At 38.1% G+C, this 27,920-nt stretch overlaps 1 protein-coding gene and 1 pseudogene across 1 annotated transcript in view; one reads left to right on the top strand and one right to left on the bottom strand.

The window, feature by feature from the left end:
- Positions 1 to 27,920, bottom strand: part of ITPR2 (inositol 1,4,5-trisphosphate receptor, type 2) — a 494,095-nt gene that overhangs the window by 444,959 nt on the left and 21,216 nt on the right. The window contains exon 2 of the mRNA XM_011946983.1: positions 5,981 to 6,051. Within this exon, the coding sequence (XP_011802373.1) occupies positions 5,981 to 6,051 (71 nt within the window). The remainder of the gene's footprint in view (positions 1 to 5,980; positions 6,052 to 27,920) is intronic.
- Positions 10,017 to 17,562, top strand: LOC105515220 (annotated as a pseudogene).

Raw genomic sequence — 27,920 nt, 5'->3', positions numbered from 1 at the left:
CTGGCTTAGCCTCCCAGCTTACATCTTTCTCCTGTGCTGGATGCTTCCTGCCCTCAAAGTTCTTCAGCTTTGGGACTCGGATGGCCTATTGTGGGACCTTGTGATCATGTGAGTTAATACTACTTAAATATATATATAATATGTACACACACACACACACATACACAGAGAGATCCTATTAGTTCTTAATAGGTCCTTAATAAACTCATATATATAACATAAACTCTCCTTTATATCCTATTATCCTATTATACAGAACTATATCCTATTAGTTCTGTCCCTATTAGAGAACCCTGACTAAAGAGGCTGCAAGTGTGGCGGCCAAAAATGAGAGGAGTTCTCATTAGACAAAACTCAAATGCACTATATTCAGTTCTTTCTACACGGCTCAGAATTAAATTGACAAACAGGAGCCTAACCATAACACAAACAAAGTAGTATAATGACGACAGAAAAATCCCTAAAGAATTTTTATCTGGCAACAGTTAAAAGAACTGAAAAAAAAAAAAAAGTAAGACTAGAAGAAAAGATTCACAGGAATATGGTCATTCTAAAGAAATACTTAAAGGGCTATTGTGTGGAAAAAGGATTAGATTCAATCCATGTGGCTTTATAGGACTAACAGGTAGAATTTATAGGTTGGACTAATTCAATAGATAGTATGGCACAGTGGTTAAAAACAAACAGTTCTAGAGTCATAGAACTTGGTTTAAGCCCCAGTCCTACCACTAAGGAGCTCAGCAACTTTAAGATGGTTGCATAACTTCTTTTTACTTACTTTCTCCACTGCAAAATTAGGATAGCAATAATTTCTACTTCATGTGAAGACTAAATAATAATGCACAGGAAGCCTCAAGTACAGTGTAGCATGTATTACATATTCAATAAATCTTAGTTGATTTCAAATCTGAAATAGTTTCAGTCTTCGACAATAACAACAGAAAGTATTCTAACACCAAACCTGAAGAAATTCAATAGAGCAATTGTTAAGCTGGTGGAGCAAATATTCATCATGGGCTGAGCGTGGGGAATCACTATGTTAGACAAGCTTGACATGTTCGACTTCATACAAAGTCAAAGCAACTGCCTAGCAAGAACACACTTTCGTTTATGCATGTGAGTGTGCAACCTCCATGAGCAGAGGCAAAATGTTAGGTCCAGCCTTCAAAAGGGCTTCCCTGAATTATTTGAAGAAAAGGAACTGAGTTAAAGCAGAGATTTTGCCCATTTTCCCCCAAGTCCCTAATTTTTACTACCTGCTTTCGTGTTCATTGCACAGCAAAGAAATTCTCTACACTAGTTCCAATTCCTGAAGCATTCTGACTTATTACTTCAAAATGACTGATGGTTGTTTGCTAGAAGTGGCCCCAAGGTAGGCGTGGTACATTATTAAATAGTCAAGTGACAAATGATCAGAGACTCTCAGAACTGGAAACTTCAAGACCAAATGGCCCAACACTGGGAAATACCTAATCAACCAAGAGAAGGAGCTGTCTTCTCTTCCCTCCATCCTCCAGGAAATGGTCCCTGGGTTCTCCACTACTTCCATCTTTTATCACCCTGATGGTAAGAGAGGGACATAAACCTCTCTTTAAGTTGATTTAAGTTGACTTCTCCTAAAAGAAATGGCACATACATAAATATGCAGACTTTTAGAAAAATAATACTAAGAAGAGTTTTCTAGAGAAGGGGGAGAAGGGTAGAAAAGAACAGGAAAAAGCAAAAGAATATAAAATCAAAAATTAAAATAACTGCCTTTATTAAAGGGAAGAGGATTAAATTGTACATCAAAAAATAAGACCTGTGATGAACTCTGTTGGTATTATATGCCCTCTAGTATGATGCAGAGAGAAGAGCACATAACCTCTGTGGTAGTCTCAAAATTTTAACTCCAGTCCAACCATGACAAAAGCATCAGACAAACACACAAGGCACATTCTATAAAATGCCTATCTAGTACTCTTTAAAAGTATCAAGATCATGAAAAACCGGGGAAGACTAAGACCGGGTCACAGAATAGAGCAGACTAAGGAGACACAATGACTAAATGCACCACAGGATCATGGATGGGATCAGGACCAGGAAAAGGACTTTAGTGGAAAAGCTGGTGAAATACGACTAAAGTCTGGAATGCAGTCAGTAGTAATGAACAAATGGTAAATTCTTAGTTTAGACTAATGTCCCCAGTGAGATGCAAATAACAGGGGAAACAGAGTGGAAGAGAATTCTCTGTAGGTTTTCACAACTCTTCGGTACAGCTACATTTATTCCAACGTTTACGGTTTCTCTTTTTAAAATGGAGAATATTTGATCATTAAAGAAATTTTACTCACATAAGAAAAAGCTACTATGTTTCTGTTAATATCAATCTATTGTATGGTTTCTACAGAAAAACGGCTGTCCACCAGGTTTGAAATAACCCTTTGGAAATTGTTTATTTGGTAAAACTTAGTTTCCTCTGTTCACAAGTGAGGTAATGCGACACAGTCAAAAGAACATTTCACTGTGGAACTTGGTTGTCACAGTCAAAAAAATTGGAGTTGTACTAGATTTACTTTTAATTGCCTACTGGCTCTAAAATGTTATGATTCGCTTGAACAAATTATAGCATGAGTATGAAAAACAAAAATCTTTTAAAATTAATTTGAGAATATCATGTGTCTGGCTGAAGCAAGAGGAACTGAGGTACAGCTGAACTGTTGATATGCTATTGTTTCTTCACCTTATCTAAAAAGTAACAATAAGGGAGGGTGCTCAGGAAACTTGGCAGGGGAGTCTGGAAATGCTGGGATGGTGATTCTGGGAGGCAAATCTATGAAACAGCAATGGCTTTTAAAGCCAAAAAAAAAAAAAAAATGGGGGAAATATATTCATGCAGAGAATGGCCTAAGGCAAGAGCCGTAAAGACAAGCTATGCAAAAGGATGAGGCATTTGGTCAGGCACTGTCTGCTTCTTACTGTTAAGAAGTCCAGGGCAGAGGCAAGCCCAGTTCAGGGAATTCTTTGAGAATCCAGCTGCACAAACAATGCATCATGGAAGAAAGGCTGGGGCTTTAAGATAAGAGAGAACCCTGAGTTCCCAATAGGAAAGAACCCTCCTTTTCCAATGATGAGTGTAGTAAGATAAATGGTTTAATCTAAAACTGGAGGTAGAAAATGAGAGTAAACCAGCAAGGATAATGACCTCAATGACTGGATTACAGGAAAAGCCAGCCTTTCACCAGAAGGATGGAGTGTCTGAAAAAGTGATTCATGCTCTGAACCAGTGCCCAGTGAATAATATGAGACCAAGTATCTGCATATAATTACCTAGTGGGTACAGAGCTGTGACCCCAGGTTCCCTTAAACACTCTAAAATAATCTTTGCAAATTTAAAACAATTCACTTCACTGTGGATTGAAAGAGGAAAAGAAGAAAGGCACCCATGAAGCGTAAATGTTTGTCTTTGAAAGATTAATTCTCCCTGACCAACAGAGGAGTAAGGCTGCCCAGGCTCATGCCTGTGAAATGTGGGCACCCCTGGAAACCAAATTTTATCACATGATCCCAGAAAAAGTTTGGGTGTCTCATCCAAAAGCACCTAATGGCTATTTTGGGGGATACAGACTATGGGCAGAGCACTATGCCTGGAAAACACAAAAAGAAGTAAATAAAATCCTGCTCTTGGAGAGGCAATAATGTAAGGGTTGAGTCAAATATGCTTAATAGAAATGCATTATGCCTTTCTATCATAAGGTAACTATCCTTTTTTTATTCACTTATTTATTTATTTATTTTTGAGGTGGAGTTTCACTTTTGTTGCCCAGGCCAGAGTGCAGTGGTACGATCTCGGCTCACTGCAACCTCTGCCTCCCAGGTTCAAGTGATTCTCCTGCCTCAGCCTCCTGAGTAGCTGGGATTACAGGCATGAGCCACCATGCCCAACTAATTTTGCATTTTTAGTAGAGACAGGTCTTTTCCATGTTGGTCAGGCTGGTCTCAAACTCCCGACCTCAGGTGATCCACCCGCCTCGGCCTCCCAAAGTGCTGAGACTACAGGTGTGAACCACCGTGCCTGGCCCATTTGTATAATGACTTAAAATGCTTTTATATTTATTCTCTGGAAATATTTCAGGGCTCACAAAACCTTGTGTGGTAGTCATTGTTCTTGTTATTAACCACTTCTACTCTCATTAGCCAATGACAGAGGTCCTCTGAGGCTCAAAGCAGGCAGGTGACCTACTTAAGATGACACAGCCAGCAAGCAGTACAGTCAAAACCTGAACCTCATGCTTTTTCCTGCTACAAATACAGATTTGTTGTCCCAGTTTGCTTTTAGAGTTTTTCTTTGTCTTTAATACCCTACAGTTCACCAAAGAGTGTCTAGCGGTAGATGTGGTTGTATTTACCACCACTGCTCTGAACTCAGTGTGCCTCTTCCACCTGGGGAAGAGTGTTTTTCCTCAGTTTAGCAAGTTCTCACCCACATTCCTTCACATATGGCCTCTATCCCAGTCTCCCTACTCTTTCCTTCTAGAATTCAGTTAGATACTGTGGGAACTTCTCAGCCTGTCCTCCAAGCTTTTCATGACTCATCCAAATTTTCCTTCTTTTGTATCTCTCTGTGCTACATTCTGGGTAGTTTCCTCAGATCTCTCCTCCAGAGCCCTAATTCTCCCCTCATCTTTATACAATGTGCTAGCTCATTCTTTTCAGAATCTACCTTTATTCACACTATCTGTCCTTCCATTAGGGTTTCTCTACCCTCTTATCTTTTGGGTCATTTCACACACACTTCCTGCATTGTCTCTGGCAGGTTGTTCCTACATGTCACCCTCAAGGTAGCTTCATTCTAAGTCCATCCTCAGTGGAAACTGTTTACTGCAGGAAGACCTCACTTGCCCAGGTTTAGGAGACTATCCCTACTGAGTGGTTTTGCAGGTGTTTCCAATGGGTAGTTTGTCTTCCACATTCTGTCTTATGCAAATTTCTCTACTTGGGGAGAAATCTGGATCTCTTATAAAGTGACCAATTTAACTCAAAGGACATTTTTTGTGCATGTCAGTTTCTCTGCAAGGATCTCAGTCTAGAGAAAATGAAATAAATAAAATATTCCCATAAGAGATAGTGTAAATAAAATGCCTATCCCAGAGAGTAAAACATGGTAAACATTAACCCAATGCTAATTGTCTCCCTTTTCCATTGCAGTAAGCAGCAATCTTCACTTGGGCTGGTGGCTCTGAGAAGCCCTCCGTCTCTCTCCAGTTTTTAATCCTTTATTAAGGCCGTTTTTCACCATTATGAGAATGAATGGTTATACATTGTTCAAAAGAAATGCTGTTTTAAAATTATTTTTATTATTATAAGTATGTATCAATTATGAAATTGATTTGGGCAAGCTTTTAATGACTAGTTTTAGCTTTCTGTGATTATAGATTCCATTAATCCTCCTTTTGTAAGAGTTGAGTTATAATCAATCTCTTACTAGGATCAATTTCTCATTTGAAGAAATTATCAAGCTATTTCTAAAATTATACTTAGGGGTTCTAAGACAATTGTCAGTTATTACACACCATCAAAACTGGTATTTTAAAAAGTAAGCTAACACATCATTGCCACACTCCTGGAGAGTTTACAAAGATAAAATAAAAAGCTAACAATGAAATACTATAACATTTATAACTGTCAGAGAAGTATATAAATAAATACTGTTCAGCTGCATTTACTGGCTTGACAAGTAGCCTTTCACAGTTAATTACCAAGATTTCCTTTTAACAGATAGACCATTGTCTGGCAAAACAAAAATTAAAACTATTCTTTCATTGCAAATCCCTCAATATGTAAAAGAAAAACAATGGAAAAATTGTTGAAAGAATTTTCAGTGAACATATTTATATCTGAAAGTTTCACATTGAATAAAGTTTTAACATTACTTACTTTGAGACACAAAAATAATCCTCCCTCTTAGCTCATACAATAAAAAAAAATATGTATTTCTTACCTCTGAACTTCTTGGGAGGGTTGGCAAGGTCCCCGGCCTCTGGGTGCACCACACATCTGTCATCCACTAACCTAGAAGGAAAAGCATGTTTACATTGTTAACATCCTTGTCATATTCATAAACCGTAGACTGCACATGGATATTGCATAAATATTTACCAAAAGTTTTAATACCTTTCTTCACTAAGTAATTTTTTAACAATCATGGGTCTGTAAAAAGATTTGGTTGTAGAGATATTAATTAAAGCCTGGTTTATGAAACTGAAACATAGGAAACATTGTTAAGTAGTAGGAAACTAGTTAGATAACTCATGACATGGAACACTGTAGAGCTGTTTAAAACTACATTAAACAAAATGCACTGGCCTGCAAAACGTTTACAGTATGTTGTGAATGCAGTGGTAACCAATCAGTAAGATACATGTATGCTTAAACACACACACACGCACTTCTACACATACATACATAAGAAATGGAACAAAGCAAAATATTAAGAGTGGTCAGATTACCCACAGTTTTTATTTTCCTGCACTTTTTTTTTTTTTTTTCCTGTGTGTATGTATGTTTTACAGAGAATGTGTAAGCTTATGAGATCAGGCTTCTGGAGTGCCCATAGAGTAGGTGGTTATGCCTTCCTGGCCTGCATTCAATCTCTGGCTTGGCCACTTCCTAGCTAGGTGACTTCAGGCCTCCTTCTTTATACCTAAACAATAAGGATAAAAATATCTACCTCACTGCATTGTTAGAAAGATTAAATGACTTAGTATTTTTAAAGTACCTAGTATGACTTCTGGCAGTTTCCATTCAATGGACAAATAAAATCAAGAACCCTGTGTCTTCACATATTCTCTGCTTCTAGAAGAGTGCCCGACATACTACAAGTGCTCAACAAATTAAGTCAAATGAATAAACTGCCTTTGTAGCCACAAAAACATGTTTAATCTCTATTAAAATATTTATGAGAAGACAATTTGTAGGACAATTTCAAGACAGAGAAGCTGAATCTCTGAACTGAGAGCCAGGAGACATGAATCTCTTGCTCAAAGAGAAACATCTGTTAATACCAGACTCACTAACGTTCACATCCCCATCGGTTACGTGATGCGAATACCCAGGTTTTTCTCCAGAATATTGTGAGAATGTATGTTAATTAATTACATGTATATGAATTCATTTAAAGGGAGATGCCCAAATTGCAACCTGGTGGTTTAAAAAAAAAAAAAAAAACGAAGTATTAACCAGACTCACTAGCATGCATCAACTCCAGCACAGGAGTTGAACTAGGATGACTGACTTAATCAAAATGAAACTTTTGGTTCCTAGTTTATCTAGTTACTGGAAGCAGACACTTCCTAAATCAACAGATTTTTCTGTGGGATTCAATTTCTATAAAACAAAATACTGATTTGGTCAAGAAATACAGTTCTTTGATTTTTTTAATATATCCTTCATTCACACTGGTTTACTAAAATGTGGTTTTACAAGAGCTGCCAGGCATGCAAGAAATTCCTTTTAAGAGTCTCTAAAAACTGATTTATTAGAAACAGGAAGTCACATTGGGTCAAGAGAAAGCAAACCCAAACTTCCACAGTGTCCAACTTCAGCCTGTAACATTGAATCTGAAAGGCTCCAAAAGTTCTGAGAATATTACAACGTAAGATGTAAATAAAAGAGCCGTGAAGGAAAGGTCGGCTTTTCTAATTGGTCAAGACATGTTAAGAATTCGAATACAATGGTCAAAATGATTTTATTTAGAGCACATAAAAATTTGATAATGTAAAAATTACAAATGACACTGACATTCTATTCATTCCTTGTACCTGTGCATTACCACAAAAACACAGACTCCTATGAATGTCACTGAGTCCCTGCCTGTGTGGACCAGCCACAAGAGGAATGGGAACTGAAGCTATAAATCAGATGACAATGTATTTATGTGAATGCTAGTATCTATCCTCAATTATCTGATAGCCCAGATAAAAACATAATAACTAAGAATGACTTCAGTTCTAAAAATTTGTCCTATTCCTTACACAAAAACGTCTGTGAAAATCACAAAGACAGTCATTTCATCCTGAAGACTCAAAGAACTGGAACTGAATTTGAAGAGAATGGAAGGAAGGAAAGGACAGGAAGAAGCAAGGAGTCTGAATCTGTTACAAGACATATTTTAATGGTAGTTGGAATCCTGTTTGACTTTTAATGCCAAAATCCTAGAACAACTTCTACAATATCCCCAACAGCCTCTTCCTGAATACTTCCAAGACCAATATATTTACCATTTACCATCATTCTGACAGCACTAATATTAGAAATGTGTTTTATATGGAGGTGGAATAGTATCTTATCTTTCCCAGTACTGATCACATTTTCTTCTATCTACTTGCCTAATTGTCTTGAGTCTTCCAATAAATTTTAAGCTCCATGAAGTCAGAGATTGAAACCATCTTGTTTACCATTATATCCTTGGCATCTACTAGAATGAGGTGCAATAGATACTAAATAAATATTTGTTAAATAAATAAATGAGTCAGTGAATAAATGATGTTGGCTTCCCAATTAATTCTCCCTGTCTGTTCCCAGTTCTTTCTTCTGGTACTGTATAGACTAAGTTTTCTTTTTCTGAGATGAGCAAACTGATTTCTCTCCAGTCCTTCCCCATGTGGATATTTACCAGGAGTTCAACATCCTTCATACACCCCAAGTGCCAGCATCCCCTCACCTGTGATCCTAGAGACTATCCACATGAGTCTAGATGCGCCCCAGCAAGGGCAGAGTACAGAGGACTATTACCTCCTTCTTTCTCATACTAAACTTATAGAAATGCATCCTACAATTTTAGTAACTCCTCTGGCAGTTAAGGTTCCCCTCTGACTTTCATTGGGTTTATAGTAAACAATAATTCCAGGTCCTTTACATGTGTACCACTGATAAGCCAGGTTCTCCCACCCACCAGTAGGGCAGTTAACTTTTATAACCTAAGGACCAGAATTAACAACCAAACAGGGATAAATATAAAGACTGACCTTTGGTCCATGAGAAGAAAATCATCTGAAAAACATTGATCTATTCCATCCCTAGTTAACTCATTTAGACCATGTCATGGTTTTGTCCATTTCAACCACTCATGATCAATGTTCCCCAAATTTGGCTGAATCGTTTGGGGAGTTAAAAATAGTAAGGATAACCAAAAAAAAAATCTTTCCTTTGTCCAGACCTATTAGAATAAAACTTTCTAGGGACAAGGGCTGTGTGTTTTAAAAAGCTCTCTAACCCTCTTTAAATGGAGTAGGAGGATCTGCTCTGCACTCCTACAATACTCTAGGCTATCCTCTACCAATAGACTGTATCACAGTCCAGTATAATTTTATAATTTCATATATACATATACACACACACACACACACACACACACACACACATATATATATATATATGCAACATCATTATAAGCTCCAAGAGAGTCAGCCCATTTCTGTCTTACCATTATAGGGCCATCTTTAAGCATTATGCTTAAAATATAGATGGTGCTAAATAATTACTTGATGAATGATTAAAGTGACATTTAAAATCAGTGATGCTATTTTTGATAGTTAACATAAACAATAAAATAACTAGAAGCAATAAATGGTTGACTAATAAGAGACGGAAGAGAGATTTGGAAATATTCCCTATGTAGGTATGTCCCAGAAAATTATCAAAAATGTCATATCCTGAAAAAGGCCAAAAGAGCCTGCTCTAAAAAACAATATCTCAGGTAGCACCATTCAATCCAATCCATCAGTGCACATCTTAATGGGCTACATTTGTTTTTCTTAGAACTAACTAGTGATTTATAGTACTAGCCTAAAATTCTCAATTTTTCACTAAAACTCATCTAACATAAAACCTGTTGTTTTTTCTACCTATTTTTCTCTTCATATGGTCATAATTGTAAATTATTTGTTCAAATTTACTTACAAGAAAAAATCACTCAACGATTAGATCTTCGAAAGTATAAGGAAAATTTAATAGCTACTTTGATTTTATACATAAGTATGAATTTTGTAAATGTGAATGGAATTTTAACTGGACATAACAAGAGTCTTAAAAATTCTGTAAGAAGTATAATATCTACATGAAAAAGCTATGTTTATGCATTAAATTCAAGTCCACTGATACCTTGTTAAAAATAAAGTATACTATTAACTATTTTCACAAATGCCAACAGTCAAGAGAAAATGCATTGTTTTCTTATCTGATTTCTAGGTTTTTGTTGTTTAAGACACTCTACTGGCCGGGTGCGGTGGCTCACGCCTGTAATCCCAGCACTTTGGGAGGCCGAGGCGGGTGGGTCACGAGGTCAGGAGATCGAGACCATCCTGGCTAACACAGTGAAACCCTACCTCTACCGAAAATACAAAAAATTAGCCGGGCGTAGTGGTGGGTGCCTGTAGTCCCAGCTACTGGGGAGGCTGAGGCAGGAGAACGGCATGAACCCGGGAGGCAGAGCTTGCAGTGAGTGGAGATGGTGCCACTGCACTCCAGCCTGGGCGACAGAGCGAGACCCCGTCTCAAAAAAAAAAAAAAAAAAGACACTCTACTGCTGTCCATGTCCAGAAATGTAACTGAAATCCATCCTTTCAACCTAGCTTCAATCTACAGAAATTACCTGAAATCCATCCTTTGAACACATCTTCAAGTTTCATTTCTTCATTGAAGCTATATTCCCACTGATGGGAGAATCTTCTCTGAAATCTCATAGCAATTTTAGAGTATCTTCTAGTTTACAAGATATAAGTATGACATACACATGAGTCTTATCTTCCCAACCAAATAACAACTATAATCTATCAATCACTAATTGCATGCCAAGTACTGCTCTATATGTTTATAAACATAATTACTAATTTCAAAACAATTTTGGAAATATTTTCTCTTGCAGATTAGAGAGATCAGGTGATAATGGTGGAGATGACAGCTCACGAGCAAAGCCAAGATTTGGACCCAGATCTGCAAGACCAAAGACTTGGCTCCCTCCTTCTGTTCTACCAGGCTGAACTTGTATTCTCTTATATATCCACATACTCTGCTTTCCAAGTATACATGCATGTTACAATAATGGAGATGTAGTAGACACTCCAATATTTTTTACTGAAATGCTAACTGACTTTCATTGATGTCTATTCCAGCTTTAACATCTCATAATTCTATAATTCCATTTTTATAGTACCTAAAATTAGAAAGCATAATTGTATACTGAAGTATTTTATAAACATTATTAATTTGCATAATGCCTTCCTGATTTGTGCCATATCTAGAAATTCAACACCAAAACACATCAAGGTAAGGAAAGGATGAACTATTAAATGATGTTAGGATAATTAGTTGTCTATTTGGGGAAAAATGACACAATCCCTTCTTCACATAAAAAGTTAATACCACATGAATTAAAGTCTCAAATGTGATAAGTAAAGCTATAAAACGTTTAGAATACATGGATGATGATATTTATGAACAGGAGAGTAGAAAAAATTATTTAAGCCAGACTAAATAAAAAGGACAAAACGTAAAAGACCAATAAGTTTGTCTACATTAAAAGTAAGACTTCCATCCACCCAAGGACAATATAAAGAGACAGAAGACTCACAAGGCCACTGCTATGCTTATGCATTTGTACAACAAGCATATTATAAAAAAGGTGGTAGCATCCGGGCACAGAGGCTCAGGCCTGTAATCCCAGCACTTTGGGAGGCTGAGGTGGGCAGATCACCTGAGGTCAGGAGTTCGAGACCAGCATGGTGAATATGGCGAAACCCCATCACTACAAAAAATACAAAACTTAGCAGGGCATGGTGGCGCGCACCTGTAATCCCAGCTACTCTGGAGACTGAGGTGGGAAAATCTCTTGAACCCAGGAGGTGGAGGTTGCGGTGAGCCCAGATCACGGCTACTGCACTCCAGCTTGACCAACAGAGTGAGACTCTGTTTCAAAAAAAAAAAAAAAGGTGGCAGTACACAAAATCAGTTCTGAAATGTGCTATGTTCCACTGTTGAAGCCATATACCGTGGCACAAGCTGCATCTGCCCAGAAGTAATCGAATGTTTGCACAAGAGAACAGCCTGTGCAGCCAACAGAGGCCTTTTTTCTCATTCACACAAAGAAGTCATAAATACTAATGGCATCCCTTAACACATAAGTTACAAACTAGGAGAAGATATTTGCTACAAATATTTAGTATCAGAAATTTATAAGGAATGCCTAAGAATCAATAAGAAAAAGACAACCAAACAGAAAAATGCAAAATAACTCATGAATAAGCCTGACGAAACACTAATATCTTTTAGAAGTCTAACAAAATGTTCAACTTCATTTGTAATCAGAAAAAAAATTAAGTCAAATTAAAATCTTACTATATATCCAACAAATTGGTAAAAAGTAAGGTAGGAAAAAATTTAAATGTTAGTAAGGTTTTGGATGAATGCAAATTTTCATTCACTGCCATAGGGAATAGAAATTAGAACAAGCAATTTGGAAAAAATGTGACATTTAAAAGTTGAACATGTGCTTGCCCTTCTATTCACCATTTGTATTTCTAGACACATATATGCTCTACAGAAATCTTACAAACTTGCATCTGAAGACATGTATGAACAAGAGTGTTTGAGGCAAAACTGTTTATGATAGCAACAACTGAAAAAAACACAATATTCATCAATAGTGACATGGATAAAGAAGTTATGACTAGGTCGGGCATGGTAGCTCACACCTGTAATCCCAGCACTTTGGGAGGCTGAGGCGGGCGGATTGCCTGTGGTCAGGAGTTCGAAACCAGTCTGGCCAACATGGTGAAACCCTGTCTCTACTAAAAATACAAAAAACAAAAATTAGCTGTGCTCGGTGGCCTGCACCTGTAATCCCAGCTACTCAGGAGGCAGAGACAGGGGAATTGCTTGAACCAGGGAGGTGGAGGTTGCAGTGAGCTGAGATCGCACCACTGCCCTCCAGCCTGGGTGACAGACTGAGACTCCATCTTAAAAAAGAAAAAAGAAAAAAGGTATGACTAAATGAATAATTTCATACAATAGATAACTACCAAAAAAGTGAAAAAATTGTACTGCATGCAATGACACTAAAAATCTCAAAAACATAAAGTTGAGCTTTAAAAAAATCAAGTCCAAAAATAATAAATGTTATATAATTCCATTGTATAGATGCATATATAGGCTATACTAAACAGCATATATTTTAGGAATACGCACGGGGTATAAAAAATTAATGTATAAAATGTATGGCTATCAGATTTTTAAATAGATTTCTGAAAGAAAGCAAATAATTCCTTTGTCTCCAGTCCCTCATTTTTCCAACAACTACAAAGAAAATGCCACATAACTGATAAAATATTAGTTGTATCTTTTCTCTGATGAAGCCATAAATGCTATTTCCATCTGGCATACATTATAAAATCAGCATATTATTTTCCTGATGTTTGTTTACCACATATATCTGATCCATTTACCACTAAGTGATATAGTTCATTTCTAACAAAATGGCTCTGAAATGCATTTAAATAAAATGAATTTGGGGAAAGAGAGAAGGTGGGGCATCCACAATTGACATTACTAAAAGCTTTTACTAGAGAGGGGGTTAAGATGTGGCCAGGTTCATAAGCATCATGGAATTATTTTTATTTTTATTTTTATTTTTATTTTGAGATGGAGTTTTGCTTTTGTTGCCCAGGCTGGAGTGCAACAGTGCAATCTCGGCTGACTGCAACCTCTGCCTCCCAGGTTCACGTGACTCTCCTGTCTCAGGCTCCCGAGTAGCTGGGATTACAGGCGCACGCCACCGTGCCCGGATAATTTTTGCATTTTTTGTAGAGATTGGTCAGGCTGGTCTCGAACTCCTGACCTCAGGTGATCCGCCCACCTCGGTCTCCCAAAGTGCTGGGATTATAGGCGTGAGCCACTGTGCCCAGCAGAATTGTCTTTAAAAGAACTTTCAGAACTTTATCACAAATAACTTGATCCCCCAACGCTGGGATTTTCACTCTGCTTGACTACATGAATTTCTCCCTCAGCTGCAGTCTTCTGGCTTCTCACCTAAACTGTACCTCCACCCCACCAATCTACCACAGGCCCCCACAACTCTGGCACGTCATTCAACTCCCTCCTTCACCTGCATTTAGAAGCAGCAGTGGAAGAGAAGAAAAAAACCTGACTTCTCATCCTTGACCAGCTATGTTTATGCTAGTTACTGAACCTCACTGTGCCGCATTTTTTAAATGGGGCAGCTGTGTTCCCACACGTTCCTCATATTTCTGTGGTTTCTTGTTTCTCTGCTCCTGTTTTGTGACTAGAGTTGGCTTATCATCCTTCACTAGCGCCCTCTGACATGTATCATAATTTATACACTGTAGTTTGAAAGTTTAAGTGTTTAGCATCTATTTTTTAGAAGCTTACAAATTATTTTATCATTACAAGCTAAATACTAGCACTAAGTGGTTTTGTTCCATTCATTCACCATCGTCTTAGAACACATTATTTTTAAAATGTAATATCTTGCCATTTAGTAACATGTACATTTTTAATTTAGCCAACATTCAAGTTGCCCAAATAAGAAGTTAATCCCAAGGATGTTAATTCATGTTTGTATGGTAATGAATTTTTCTCATAATCCAGAATAACTTAAGGAATGCAAGGTTCTACAAATGTCCAGTTTCCCACCTTACATCTGACAGGTCCTATGGACACTCCTGTACAAGACCATAAATAATTCAAATCATGCTAAGAAGGAAGTAATTTCATTGCAAAACTTTCTGCCAAAATGTTTCTAACTTATAAATGCAAAACAGATGCAACATGCCACATTCGCTCACAGCTACACTCATATTTTGCCTCTCTGTGATGACAAGAGGAGTTAAGTGCACATTTGTTTGCCATTGGAAATGTGTGGTTTTCAATGGTTTTTAAATTGAAACAAATAAATTTAGCACTATCTCCTCTTTTAAGACATGTCTAATTTCAATAATGTTCTTGACTAACACAAACTTTGGCTTAAATATTAAAAGTATGTTTAATTCCATATAGAAGTTTTTCAATCAAGCATAGGTTTGTTGCTGCAATATTTCTAAAACTGGTTTCACTCAGAGTTAGAATTGTGCTTGCTCTTAGGTATTCAAAATATTCCCACTTATTTTTCCATGAAAGACATAATTAATCTATACCCACACATAAATTACAGGATAAACACTAAACTTTGAAGTACTACTAAAAATACTGGATGAATCCATATATTTAAATTTTTTTTGATGAATGCTATCACCCTGACCAAATGATTTAACTATTAACTACCTTTTTAAAATATGGGTATCACATGACTATAAAGAGAATGCTGTTTCTGACATATTAATCTTTTTATAAAGCACTGCAGGGCCGGGTGCAGTGGCTCATGCCTGTAATCCCAGCACTTTGGGAGGCCGAGGCAGGTGGATCACGAGGTCAAGAGAGCGAGACCACCGTGAAACTCTGTCTCTACTAAAAATACAAAAAACTGGCTGGGCGCGGTGGTGGACACCTGTAGTCCCAGTTACTCAGGAGTCTGAGGCGGGAGAATGGCGGGAACCTGGCAGGCAGAGCTTGCAGTGAGTCGAGATCGCTTTGCCACTGCACTCCAGCCTGGGAGACAGAGCGAGACTCCGTCTCAATAATTAAAAAAAAAAAAAAGGCACTGCAAGAAGCCATCATCTCATGAAGCGATTATCTTCAGAGTATCAGTACTGGTGAAACTATGGGGATAAGCAACTTAAAAAGTTACACACAACCTTTCAAAGAGAAACACATCTATCTGACAATGATTTCAGAGAGGATTTGCCTGTGTATTTTGAAAGCTTACAGTCCTAATCCAGCCAAAGAAAAATAATCATGACTTTTTCTTCTGGGTTTCTCTTTCTCCATCTAATAACTTCCTTTTCTTTATCCTCTTGACCCTGCCTCCTCAACCTCTTTGAACCCAGTGTTACTGCAAGTCAGTTTGTGAAGCATTTTGTCCTAGCTTGTCCATTACAATTCTCATGAAAGTCAAAGCATCTGCAAAGTGCCTTTCTCAGAATATGAACAGGCATCTCTACCAGTTGAGGTCAATTATTTAGTGGTGGCTGAGCTGACCTTAACTACTACCAGTTCTCAATCGCCTGCAAAGAGCCAGAAAATCATTGGTGCTAGTAAAAGTGACTCACTAGACAAGTTCAAGTCCAGATCTTTACCACCACCACACTGTCATTCCTATCTGAGTTTTCACCACCTGGTTGACACCAATTTGCAGGTGCTCTCAGGGAAAAAGGGCCATACAAATCAGAAACCCACCTAGTTTCACTCTCTTCTTCCAAGTACAGACACCTCCACCACCCCAGGTTTCTGTCTGCTTTTGGTCACTCTCGGTGACCTACACATAGTTGTTTTTTATATTTTGTCCAGAATTTACAGTTGTGATCAAGAAAAAACTTTCCACTCAGAAAAAAAGACCAAAAAAATTTTATACTTGATATACTACAGATTAAATTCAAAGAAATATGAACTCAAATATTTTTAAAATTACTAATAAGACAAGGAAACAAGTTACTATGCATGAGTCACCAAAAACAACAACAAACATCGTAATTATCAACTAAAAAAATAAAAAATAACTATTATGAAATGTTTGAAGAAATGGAAGATAAATTTTATAAAAAGGGCAAGGAGGAAGAACACATCAAAAATGGTCAGATAGCTTGGCATGGTGGTACACCCCTGTAGTCTCAGCTACCTGGGAGGTTGAGGCAGGGGAATTGCTTGAGCCCAGGAGTTTGAGTTGAGTCTGGGCGACATAGCAAGACCCCATCGCCTTAAAAAATATGGCCAGATAGATTTAGTAAAGAATTCCTAGGAATGAAAAATAATTATTGAATAAGCAGGTGGATTGAAGACAGTAAATCAGACACAACTAATTAATATATTAGAAGAAAGGTTTTAATAATTACTTGGAACGAAGCAGAGGACAACAAGGATAGAGAAAATATGAAAGACGTTTAAGATATATAAAGGACTAGATGAAAAGGTTACCACGCATATATAGTTAGCATCCATAGCCATTGTGGCTATGGACGGGTTCACCTTGGGTGGAGGCCTGGAGCTTGCCCTGGCCTGCGACCTCCAAGTGGCAGCTTCCTCAAAAGTCACGGGACTGATTGAGAGACCGCTCGAGGGCTCCTCCCAGGGACAGGAGGCACTCAGAGGCTGCCACGCTGCCTGGGGGTGACCCTGGTGAAGGAGCTCATCTTCACAGGCTGACAACTGAGTGGGCACTGGCGCTGGTGAATCACGCTGTGGCCCAAAACAAGGAGGGTGATGTCACCTACCACTGGGTGCAAGCACTGGCCCAGGAGGTCCTGCCCCAGTCTCCCACTGCCATGCGGTTGGCCAACGTAGCCACTGACCAAGGCATGGACGTGGACATTGCATCAGGGATGGCCACTTAAGGGATATTTTATGCCCAGAATGTTCCAACCTGGGACTGGCTGGAAACATGGCAGAGAGAACCAACCCCCAAAATTTGTTGGCAAATGACATCCATTTAACCTTCAGCATGGGAGATGCGTACCTTGAACAACAGGATCCAGAAGAAAAATTTGCATCAGGACTGCCCTCATCATTTCACCTCTCTGGGCTTTGGTTCCTCCATAAGGATGATGAGAGATATGATATGATTGGCATGATGCCTGGAACCAAGATGCTGACCATACCACCTACTGCTACCTTCCTTGACGTCACGCTAGGGTTGGATTTGCTTTGGAGAATGCCTGTCTCTCTCTCTCTACTCAAATGAAGAAGAATTAAAATAGATCCCTCTGGGTCTTTGTATCATTGGTTGTCAGGCCCTGACTTCTCTCTCAGTTATCAGGTACTAACTAGAGATGTCAAGAGATTTTAAGATACCCCTAGTTTTTTTCCTCTGGACAATAGAGATAATAAACTCTGGTATTGGTTGTACCTGTACCAGAAGTTAGACTGCAGATCCTAGCTCTTTGCCAGTTACTCACTGTATAATTTTGGACAAATTGTTTAAACTCTGGGCCTCAGCTTTCTCATCTGCAAAATGAAACTGTTGTGAGGATTTAACAAAATAAAAATACCTCATGTTAAAAAACAAGCTAGATTTTGTAGTTGGATGAAAAAATCCAGCCATAGGCCATTTACAAGAGTCATACCTAGAATATAAGGACAGAACAAAACAAAGCAGGAAAATACTAGCCAATGGAAGGTATGGGCCAGGGGTGGTAGCTCATGCCTATAATCCCAGTGCTTTGGGAAGGTGAGGTGAGAGGATCACTTGAGGCAAGGAGTTCAAGATCAGCCTGGGCAACATAGCAAGACCCTGTCTCTACAAAATATTTTAAAAATTAGCCTGGCATATTGCATGCACCTGTGGTCTCAGCTACTTGAAGGCTGAGGCAGATCACTTGAGCCTGGGAAGTGGAGGCTATAATGAGCTATGATCACGTCACTGTACTCCAACCTAGGCAACAGAGCAAGACCCTGTCTCTAAAAAAAATAAAAATAATTTTTTGAAAAGAAAAGTATAGTAGCAGTGATAATATCAGACAAATAGGCCAGGCATGGTGGCTCATGCCTGTAATGCTAGCACTTTGCAAGGCCAAGGCAGGAGGAACATTTGAGCTCAGAAGTTCAAGACCAGCCTGGGCCACATAGTGAGACCCTGTCTCTTTAAATTAATATATATATATATCCAACTATTTCCTCCTAGAAATGTTTCTCAACGAACTGCAGAGGAGATATATATATCTATCTATATAGACAGAGATAGATATCTATAGATCAGAAAAATCAAAAAAAGAGAAAAAAGCTTTATTCAGAATAAAGAGAGCCATTACATCATGAGAAGTGTTTCACTGCTTTAAGAAGATATACAAATTCTAAATGTATATGCAACAGCCTCAAAATAAACATAATTTACGAAACTACAGGGAAAAATTAACAATACACTATCTTAGTGGGAGATTTCAACACACTTCTTAATTACTGATAGAGCAAACTGACAAAATTTGTAAGGATATAAGCTTTGAAACCTGTAATCAACAAGCCTGATCTAATGGATGCACATAAAATGGAAAATATATTCTTTTGGAGCATATATGGAATATTAACATGCCAGTTTCCTTAACTGTTTTCATCATATGGTTTTCATATCTCCATTCTATTTCTAAAATATAGCCTAAATTTACAGGTTTGGCTTTTAAAAAACTATTATTTTCTTGGCTTACACTGAACTTACATTTAACTAAAAACCCCCACACTCAGCCATCCTCCAAAGGCTTAGGGTCTCCTATGATCCCACCATATTTGACATGCTGTTATCTTATTGTGTTATACTTCAAACTGTTATCTTATTGTATGATACCTCTAACTACATGTCTCCAATAAACAATGAGCTCCTTGGGGACAGCACAGTATATTTTTCATCTTTATCTCCTCAATACCCAGCACAGTGACTGGCATATAGTAAGTGCAAAAAAAAAAAAAAATGTTAAATGAATCCATTGATATTTTAAAGGTAAAGAAAACAAACTGCAAAAGACAAAATGAGGTAAGTAATGATAGAGCAGAAAGAAAGAAAGATTATAGGAAGGAAAGATGAAGCAAGTATGTAATAATGATATAGCTGTTTGTCCTTGGCTCATACCCTCAGCAAACCATAAAGTAACATTTAATTACATATTCTAGAAGTGGATGGCTAGAGGAGACCTCTGAAAATAATCCAGTTAGTAAGAGCTCCTACACAGAACAGAACATCAGTTAACCAAAACATTTTTTTCCTTTGAAATCTTCAGACTACAATGTAGTCAGTGATTCGTTCTGTAGCCTAAGGACCTGCCTCTTCCCTGTTCCTTTATGCCTCCTTCTTCAAAAAGAGATGAACATGAGAACAAACTACCACTTCCTGACTGATCAAACATAAAAGAGAAACATTCCTAGGAGGAAATAGTTGGCAAGAGAACTTCCCTGGCCAGAAAAACATCGGGCAACTGTAGACCAATTCCCAGAGTCATTACAGCATGAGAAACTAGACTCATACTACCAGAAACTTGAGGGTGTAAATCTGATCATTACACATTATACACAAGTAACAAAATATCACATGTACTCTCAAAATATGTGCAACTATTATATATAAATAAAAAATAAAGAAATAATTTTAAGTTACCTTGTGAAAGTTACAAGCAGATGACTGTTGTTTCAGAGTCAACTAAAAACTAGAATCTTTCTGAGAACTACCAGAAAAGGAAAAAGCTAAAAAACAAAACGACTTCCCATTCCCAGGTAATTCCTTCAGACAGAACTTCCAACATTTGACATTGGCTAAATGTGAATAAATACGGGTTTTAGAAGAAAAATACAGTTGTCACTCCAAATTCACACCTTTAATTGGTATGGATGGACTCAATGGGCATACAATCCCTCTTTTAAGACATTTCTGTGCACAAAGAAAATATTTTCAGATTTATTCAAGTTACTGGCAAGAGACTAATTGTGGCTAGAATGACAGATACACCTTCTTCTGAAGCATTTTAATTAAAGTGCAGAGACCTCTCTTTCTGGGAGGGAGTCAATAAGTCCTTACCCGAAAATAATGAAGCAACCCACATGACCTGTGAAAGCTGAGCCAACCAAGGGGAAAATCAAAAGGCAACAAAAACAAGCAGAAAAGTCCAATGGCTGAAAAGAGCTACATCTGTATGCATTAAATTAAACCATTTCCCTCGCTTATAGGCTGGATATTATTTCCAACCCCCACAGGCAGAAAGAGTAGTACTCTTAAAGTAGAATTTATAATTAATAATAGATAATGAATTTATCTCTAAATACAACAGACTCCTAATTTCTTTATTTTATTTTATTTTATTTTATTTTATTTTATTTTGAGACAAGGTCTCACTCTGTCACCCAGGCTGCAGTGCAGTGCTGCAATCTCGGCTCACCACAACCTCGACCTCCCTGTTCAAGCAATCATCCCACTTCAGCCTCCCTATTAGTTGAGACTACAGGCACACCTGGCTAATTTTTGTATTTTTAGTAGAGATGGGGTTTTGTCATGTTGCCTAGGCTGGTCTTGAACTCCTGGGCTCAAGAGATCCACCCACCTCAGCCTCCCAAAGTGCTGGGATTGCAGGCATAAACTACCATACCAGGCCAGAGACCCCTAATTCTAAGTCCGAATCCTTCAGACAGTAATCATCACCACAAATAAAAACTCCTAAAGAGACAAACTGGTTTCTAACCTAATAGGACTAAAATGGGAAAATATAAATTTAACAATATATTTTTCTATTTAAGAGTCTAATATCACAATTGTTATCTGTTCCATGCTAAATCTGTGATGTTGGAAAAGTCATTTCTCTGGCCTAAGTACAAAATTGAGATAATACTAGTACTAACCTCATAGGGTTTATTTGAAAATTAACTGATTTAATAAAGCAAAATGTTCAGTACAAAGTCATATGCAATACAGGTTAGTCATCATTATCATCATTATTAATGTTATTTATTCAACACCTGACACCAAGTACATACTCAAAAATGATTGACTATTGCCATTTTCATCATTATTTATTACTGCTTAATTGTTGAAAGAAGTTCACCAGTAAGACAGTAACTTCAGAAAAAATGAATTTAAATATCTTCACAAAGAAATGCATTCATTCTGCAAATATTTACTGACCAGCTACTTTGTGCCAGGCATTGATCTAAGAGCAAACAAAACTAATACTCTTGCAGGAGGGAGTGGGGAGGAGACAAATCACAAGCAATAAGCATAGTAAATCCATAAATTACATAGCGTGCTAAGGGATAAACACTATAGAAAAAAAGAAACACAGTAAAACTGGCTGGGCACGTGGCTCATGCCTGTAATCCCAGCACTTTGGGAGGCCAAGGCGGGTGGATCACAAGGTCAGGAGTTCAAGACCAGCCTGGCCAACATAGTGAAACCCCGTCTCTACTAAAAATACAAAAAAAAAAAAAAAAATAGTCAGGCGTGGTGGCAGGCGCCTGTAATTCTAGCTACTTGGTAGGCTGAGGCAGGATAATTGCTTGAACTCAGGAGGTGGAAGTTGTGGTGAGCTAAGATCACGCCATTGCACTCCAGCCAGGGCAACAAGAACGAAACTCCATTTAAAAAAAAAAAAAAAAACATGGTAAAAAGACTTAAAGAAGGTGAGGGAGACATGTAGGAGAACTGCCTTCCAGGACAATGACTACAGTGGGACCATGTTCAGCATGTTCCAAGATCTGCAAAGAAGCCAATATGGCTGGCAGGAGCCAGGAAGGAGGTGATTGGCAAGGACATTTGAACCATCAAGCAATGGAAGGCCAGACTTGCAGGGCCTCCCAAGTCATAGGAAACACTCTTGTTTTCATTCTGAGTGAGACAGGAGCATTGTGAGCGCAGATAGGTCAATGTGATCTGGCTTATTTCTAAAAAGATCCCTCTCGCTGCCGAGTTGAGAATAGATAGACTGGTGGGGAAGAGAGAGACAGAAGTGGTAAGACCGCTTTGGAAACTAGCAGAGCAATCCAGGTAAGAAAAGTGAGGGTCCATAAATATGTTTCTCAAAAGCTATCAATCTCCCAACTAGGGAGCACAGCAGGAAATTTCAGAGGAGATACAAACAGTTGCTCTTTCTTTGAGAGCTGTTATATTGATTTTGGAGTAGAATTATATATGGCAAGACAGTAATGACCATAAATATGGTGCAGTTAAGTACTTCAGAGTCCAAAAACTAGACCCTGCCTGGCACAGAGTAAACACTGAATATTCACTTACTGAGTTCAGTAAATATGAATGGACTCAACTTCTTGGTGGAAAATGTTATTCAAACATGACTTTTAATAGGAAAAATCAAGACATAGAAAAAGCCTTGAAAAAAAATCAAGAGACTGTAGTACCCTCTACTCTGACACTACACTGTTTGTTAAACATTAATTTACATTCACTCATCCTTTTTTAAACAAATATAGCTGACCACCCACTGTGTGTCAAGTACCACATTACCTTCTAGTTGAATCCCTTCACTACGTCTTAAGGGGAAATAAAAGAATAAATGTGTGGGAATATTCTGGGTAAGTTCACATTTCGTTACTAAACATGAAAAGAATTTCAGGACAAGGATCTGGAACTACTGAGTGGTAGTAGCTGGGACTACAGGCACTTGCCACCGTGCCTGGGTAATTTTTGTCTTTTTGTAGAGACAGGGTTTCACCACGTTTCCCACTCTGGTCTCAAGCACGTTTGCTCAAGCAATCCTCTTGCCTCGGCCTCCCAAAGTGCTGGGATTACAGGTATGAGCCACCATGCCCGGCCCATTGCAACCATCTCAATTTATCAAAATACATGTGAAAGATTTAAACGCATTTGAATCATCCTAAGGGTGTTATTCTCAAACTTTCACAATAATTATACAAAGAAAATATCCCTCTTCTCTTTAAGAAATATATATATATGTACTATTAGACCAGCCTGGCCAACATGGTGAAACCTCGTCTCTACTAAAAATACAAAATTCAGCCAGGCATGGTGGTGTGCACCTGTAATCTCAGCTATTCAGGAGGCTAAGGCCCGAGAATCACTTGAACCCAGCAGATGGAGGTTGCAGTGAGCCGAGATTGCACCACTGCACTCTGGCCTGGGTAAGAGAGCAAGACTCGGTCTCAAAAAATTAAAAAGAAGAGATATATATACACACACACATAAATATATACATATATATATACACATATATACATATATATGCATTATTTGAAAATCCATGTTAAATGAAATATATGTCAAAAAAAGAATAATTGAAATTGTGGTCATTTGAAATCTTGGTCATTGATACTATGTTCCACTGTAATAAAACACATAGAAAAGTATTTCAGCAATACCCATACATTGCAAAGTATTTCCTTCCCCACTCAAAATCAACCTGCACTGATTCCACTTATGAACCCAGCCAAGTACAATGTGTTCAGTCCATGCCAATGTCCTGCTGGAGGCATCAGAGGGCAGGTGAGAAGTCAAGCTGGAACACAATGTCACATGTGAGGAATCCAAATCACTGCCTCTGTAGTCTGAAGACAGCAGCTCTCCGTGTTTTATAACAGGTTTTACAAGATTCTTATAATGTTCTCCTAGTTTTTTTCTTTTGTACAGATGTTAGTATTTATTCTCCTAATTATTAAAAATTCTGCAAGAAAGATAGTCTTTACTTTCAGAATGTAAGTGTCTTTAGTGATAGCATCCAGAAAACCAGCTGCTTGGTAAGTGACATTCAATGGACCTGCTGACATCTTAAGACCGTAATATCAACCCCAAATTAAACTATTCATGAAAGGAGCCACGGATATCAGTTACAGTTTAGTCTTTTTCTTTCCCTTTCAGAAACTTCTCTTTCCCAGATACAACTCTTAACATGGCATGAAGAATCAACAGAATTCCTCCACCACCCAAGGAAAGGTATGAGACCTAAGCTGGCTTCTTTCTCTCCCATTACCCCCAGACACAGTTCTTGATCCAAAGGAACAAGTACTTAACCCAAGCAGGGGCAAAGTGCTTTTACAGAAGCAGATATGCCACACAGGTTCTACTTCCTTCTAAGATCAAGCATCAAGAGGAAAAGTGTAGGCCTAGAAACCATTCTTCCCCACCATGGCTGGGAAAAAATCTGCCAGAGAACAAAGCCCACAAGAAGGAGAGAAGTCAAGAAAGAGAGGCAAAATCTTGGTGTCATCAATGGAGCCCTTGGCTCCAGTTGTACCTAAAGCCAGATCCCTCTCTTGAACTTCCTAGCAATGCAAACCAACCAGCGTCTATTTTGCTTATGTGGGTTTCTGTTCCTTTCAGTAGAAGTAAATGTAGCCATGAAGGTCACACAGCTAGTAAAGAATTGATAAAGTATAAGTAACCAAAAAAATCCACACTTGCCACATACTAAAAAAAAAAACGCTCCTTTTGTCATTGATGTCTTCATTCAACAAATATTTATTGAGTGTTGATTATGAACCAGGCACTGTTCTAGGCACTGAGGATAGAGCAGTAGACACGACAGATCAAATCTAGAACTTAAATTTTAATGTTAGAGCCATTATTGAGTGTTAGCACAAGTACTCCCAAGCTTGGGTCCAAGGGGTAGGCTTCAGGGAATCTTGAAGATCCTCAAATATACGTAAAATCTTGTGTTTAGGCATAGTTATGGGAAGCTGCACAATAAATTTTCTCAGAATCTTAAAGACACCTACGACCCCAGAAAACATTAAGAAAAACTCTAAGAACATAAGCATGCCTTGGCATCAATATGTCTCAAAATGATTATGGAAATTCTGATCTCTTAACCCTAACACAGAGTTGTGTTCAAAGAGAACACTCTCTATTTAACAGGCATTTCACAGAAATACTACACACCTTTACAATACATTATGAGATTAACTCCTTTAATAATCCTTTTTCCTATGAAAACAAAACTAACAGCTAACAACTGGAGCCTTAACCACCTGTGTTCTGCCCTTCATTTGAGTGGGTGGTGAACATCTCAGTCTCTACTTTCTTATTCCTTTTGAAGCATATGTTTCATACCTGCATTTCCTGGACCCAAAAGGAAAGGGTATCTCCTTTCACCTGCAAAATGGTTTTCTTCTAAACTGATACTGATCAGATTCCTCTCTGGTTAAAAGGAAAAACAGGAACCAGGGCTGCTGCTTTTCCTTATTCAAAAAATGCCTTCCAGAGATGTCTAAACAGCAGCTAATTTCATTATAATTATTTTGTCCCTAAACTTACCCTAAGAATGTGACTCAGTGGCTTATATTCTGGCTGTTCCTACTTATAGACTCCCAAAAGCAGATTCCTTTTCAATGCAAAACAACTTCTTTCTCAACCTTCTGCTATCCTATGGAATGAAACTGAAGACTATGTAATCAAATGTACACAATGAATTTTTTTATCCTGCCCAAATAATTCACTAATTCATAATCTCCACTACCTCACTCTTCCCTATGAAATATCTCCCTAGGAACAGGCAATCTCATTTGACATTTTGGTAAGATTTTACCAGTTCTCCCCAAGTGGGTATGACCTTCTATCCATATCTGCCTTTCTCATTCTCTTTTATAATGTCAGGCTTTAAAGATATTTTGAGCAAAACTTACCCAAAATATTTTTAACTGGTTTTCAGGGGCTTGGTGGGGGTGGGTAGTTTAGCAGCTGTTCTTAGGGTTTGATGGTCTTGCCAATCTGATGATTTCCAATCAAACCTAATCATGAGAGAGGCAAACTTCCACAGTTACCTTATCTTGTTGGGCATGCTATAAATAACAAGCATAGATTTAATAATAGGCTCCCTCTGTCCCACACTCCAATACAGATTTCAGCTTTTCTTTTTTCAGTTTTCTTAGCTTTGCACATTAAGTCATAATGCCATTCATAAATACAAATTACATGGAAAAATACATCCATTAGGAGACAATTCTTCAACTGTGTGTTGTTTCTGGATTTTACACTAAGGGCTTTGTCACTGAAAGGCCACATCCACGCAAGATGATGGAATCTCCTGCCAGGGGAAGTAAGACTTATACTAAATCATAAAAGAATAAAATAACTTTTGCAATCTCACTTTGCCCATGCTTTTGTCTAGTCTGAAGATGGTCTGTGATGGGCACATGACTGAAAGGTTCACTCTGGAAGATTTAGTATTGCCAGTAGAACTACCCCATTCCTTTTTTAGTTTTCTTATAAAGTAATTTTGTGGATAGTTCCTACGGTGAATGGTTGCCCCAAATCCTTATAGCTTTTTTTTCATAGTGTCCTATATTTCAGTGTTAAATCAGTGAAATGACATCTCATCAGTTACCTCTTTATTCAATGTTCGAAATGTAAAAAAAGGCATAAAGTGGGGACTCACTATTATCCCTGTGTCCAACCTTTTTCCTACTTCCCTTCTGCTCAGCACAGCCCCGCTCGGACATTCAGCCTCCCTTCCTTTCACACACCAATCAAAAGCCTCTTCCCTGACTGTCTCCATTCCAAGAACTTGGCAGTCCAGGGCTGTCGCTGGGCCAGTCTCTGCAGGAGCATTCCAAGCGTTGCCTGAAGACTTGCTAAGCAGCAGCAGTTTTCTTTAAAGGACTTGGGATTTAAAAACAGGAACAAAAAGGATGTGATAGGAAATGTTTTCTCTCCCTTAATGTTACATTTCCTTTCACGGATGGACATCTTGACTTAGACACATAATTGTGTTTAGTATTTTGCCCTTTAACTTCCCTGAATGCTGCTGGAGTTTGAAGAAACAGTTAGACCAGTTTCATTTTTTGTTTGGTTTCATTTATTTATTTCATAGGCAGGATCTCACTATGCTGCCCAGAGTGGTCTCAAACTCCTGGGCATAAGCAATCCTCCTGCGTCAGCCTCCCAAAATGCTGGGATTACATGCATGAGCCACCACAGCTGGCCTGTTCTGTTTTTTTAAACAAACAGTGAAGTTTAAATTCATGTCTCATCTCCTCTCTTGTGTTTTAAGTTAAAAAAAAAAAAAAAAAGGAAGGGTACTCTAATGACACTCAAAATATCATGACAGACCTGCTGAATTGTAGTTAGATATTTGGAATGTAGTTTTAACATGACTGCCTAAAACAAGATGTTTAATTTTGTATAGAACCTAAATTATTTCTGTTTTCCAAATATGTTTCTTCATCAATAAACACAAAATAAAATCAAGAAAATGCCTGGATATGAAACTAATTCAACATTTTCTTCCTATTTGCATCACTGCAGAAGAGGAAATATTGTCCTGTTTTTCAAAGTATAGAGATCTAGGGCCGGGCGGCCGGGCGCAGTGGCTCACGCCTGTAATCCCAGCACTTTGGGAGGCTGAGGC

The sequence above is a fragment of the Colobus angolensis genome, unplaced genomic scaffold, assembly GCF_000951035.1.
Source record: "Colobus angolensis palliatus isolate OR3802 unplaced genomic scaffold, Cang.pa_1.0 Scaffold256, whole genome shotgun sequence".
Lineage (NCBI taxonomy): Eukaryota > Metazoa > Chordata > Mammalia > Primates > Cercopithecidae > Colobus > Colobus angolensis.
Note: the sequence above shows the minus strand (reverse complement) of the source record. Positions and strands in the feature narration are given on the sequence as shown.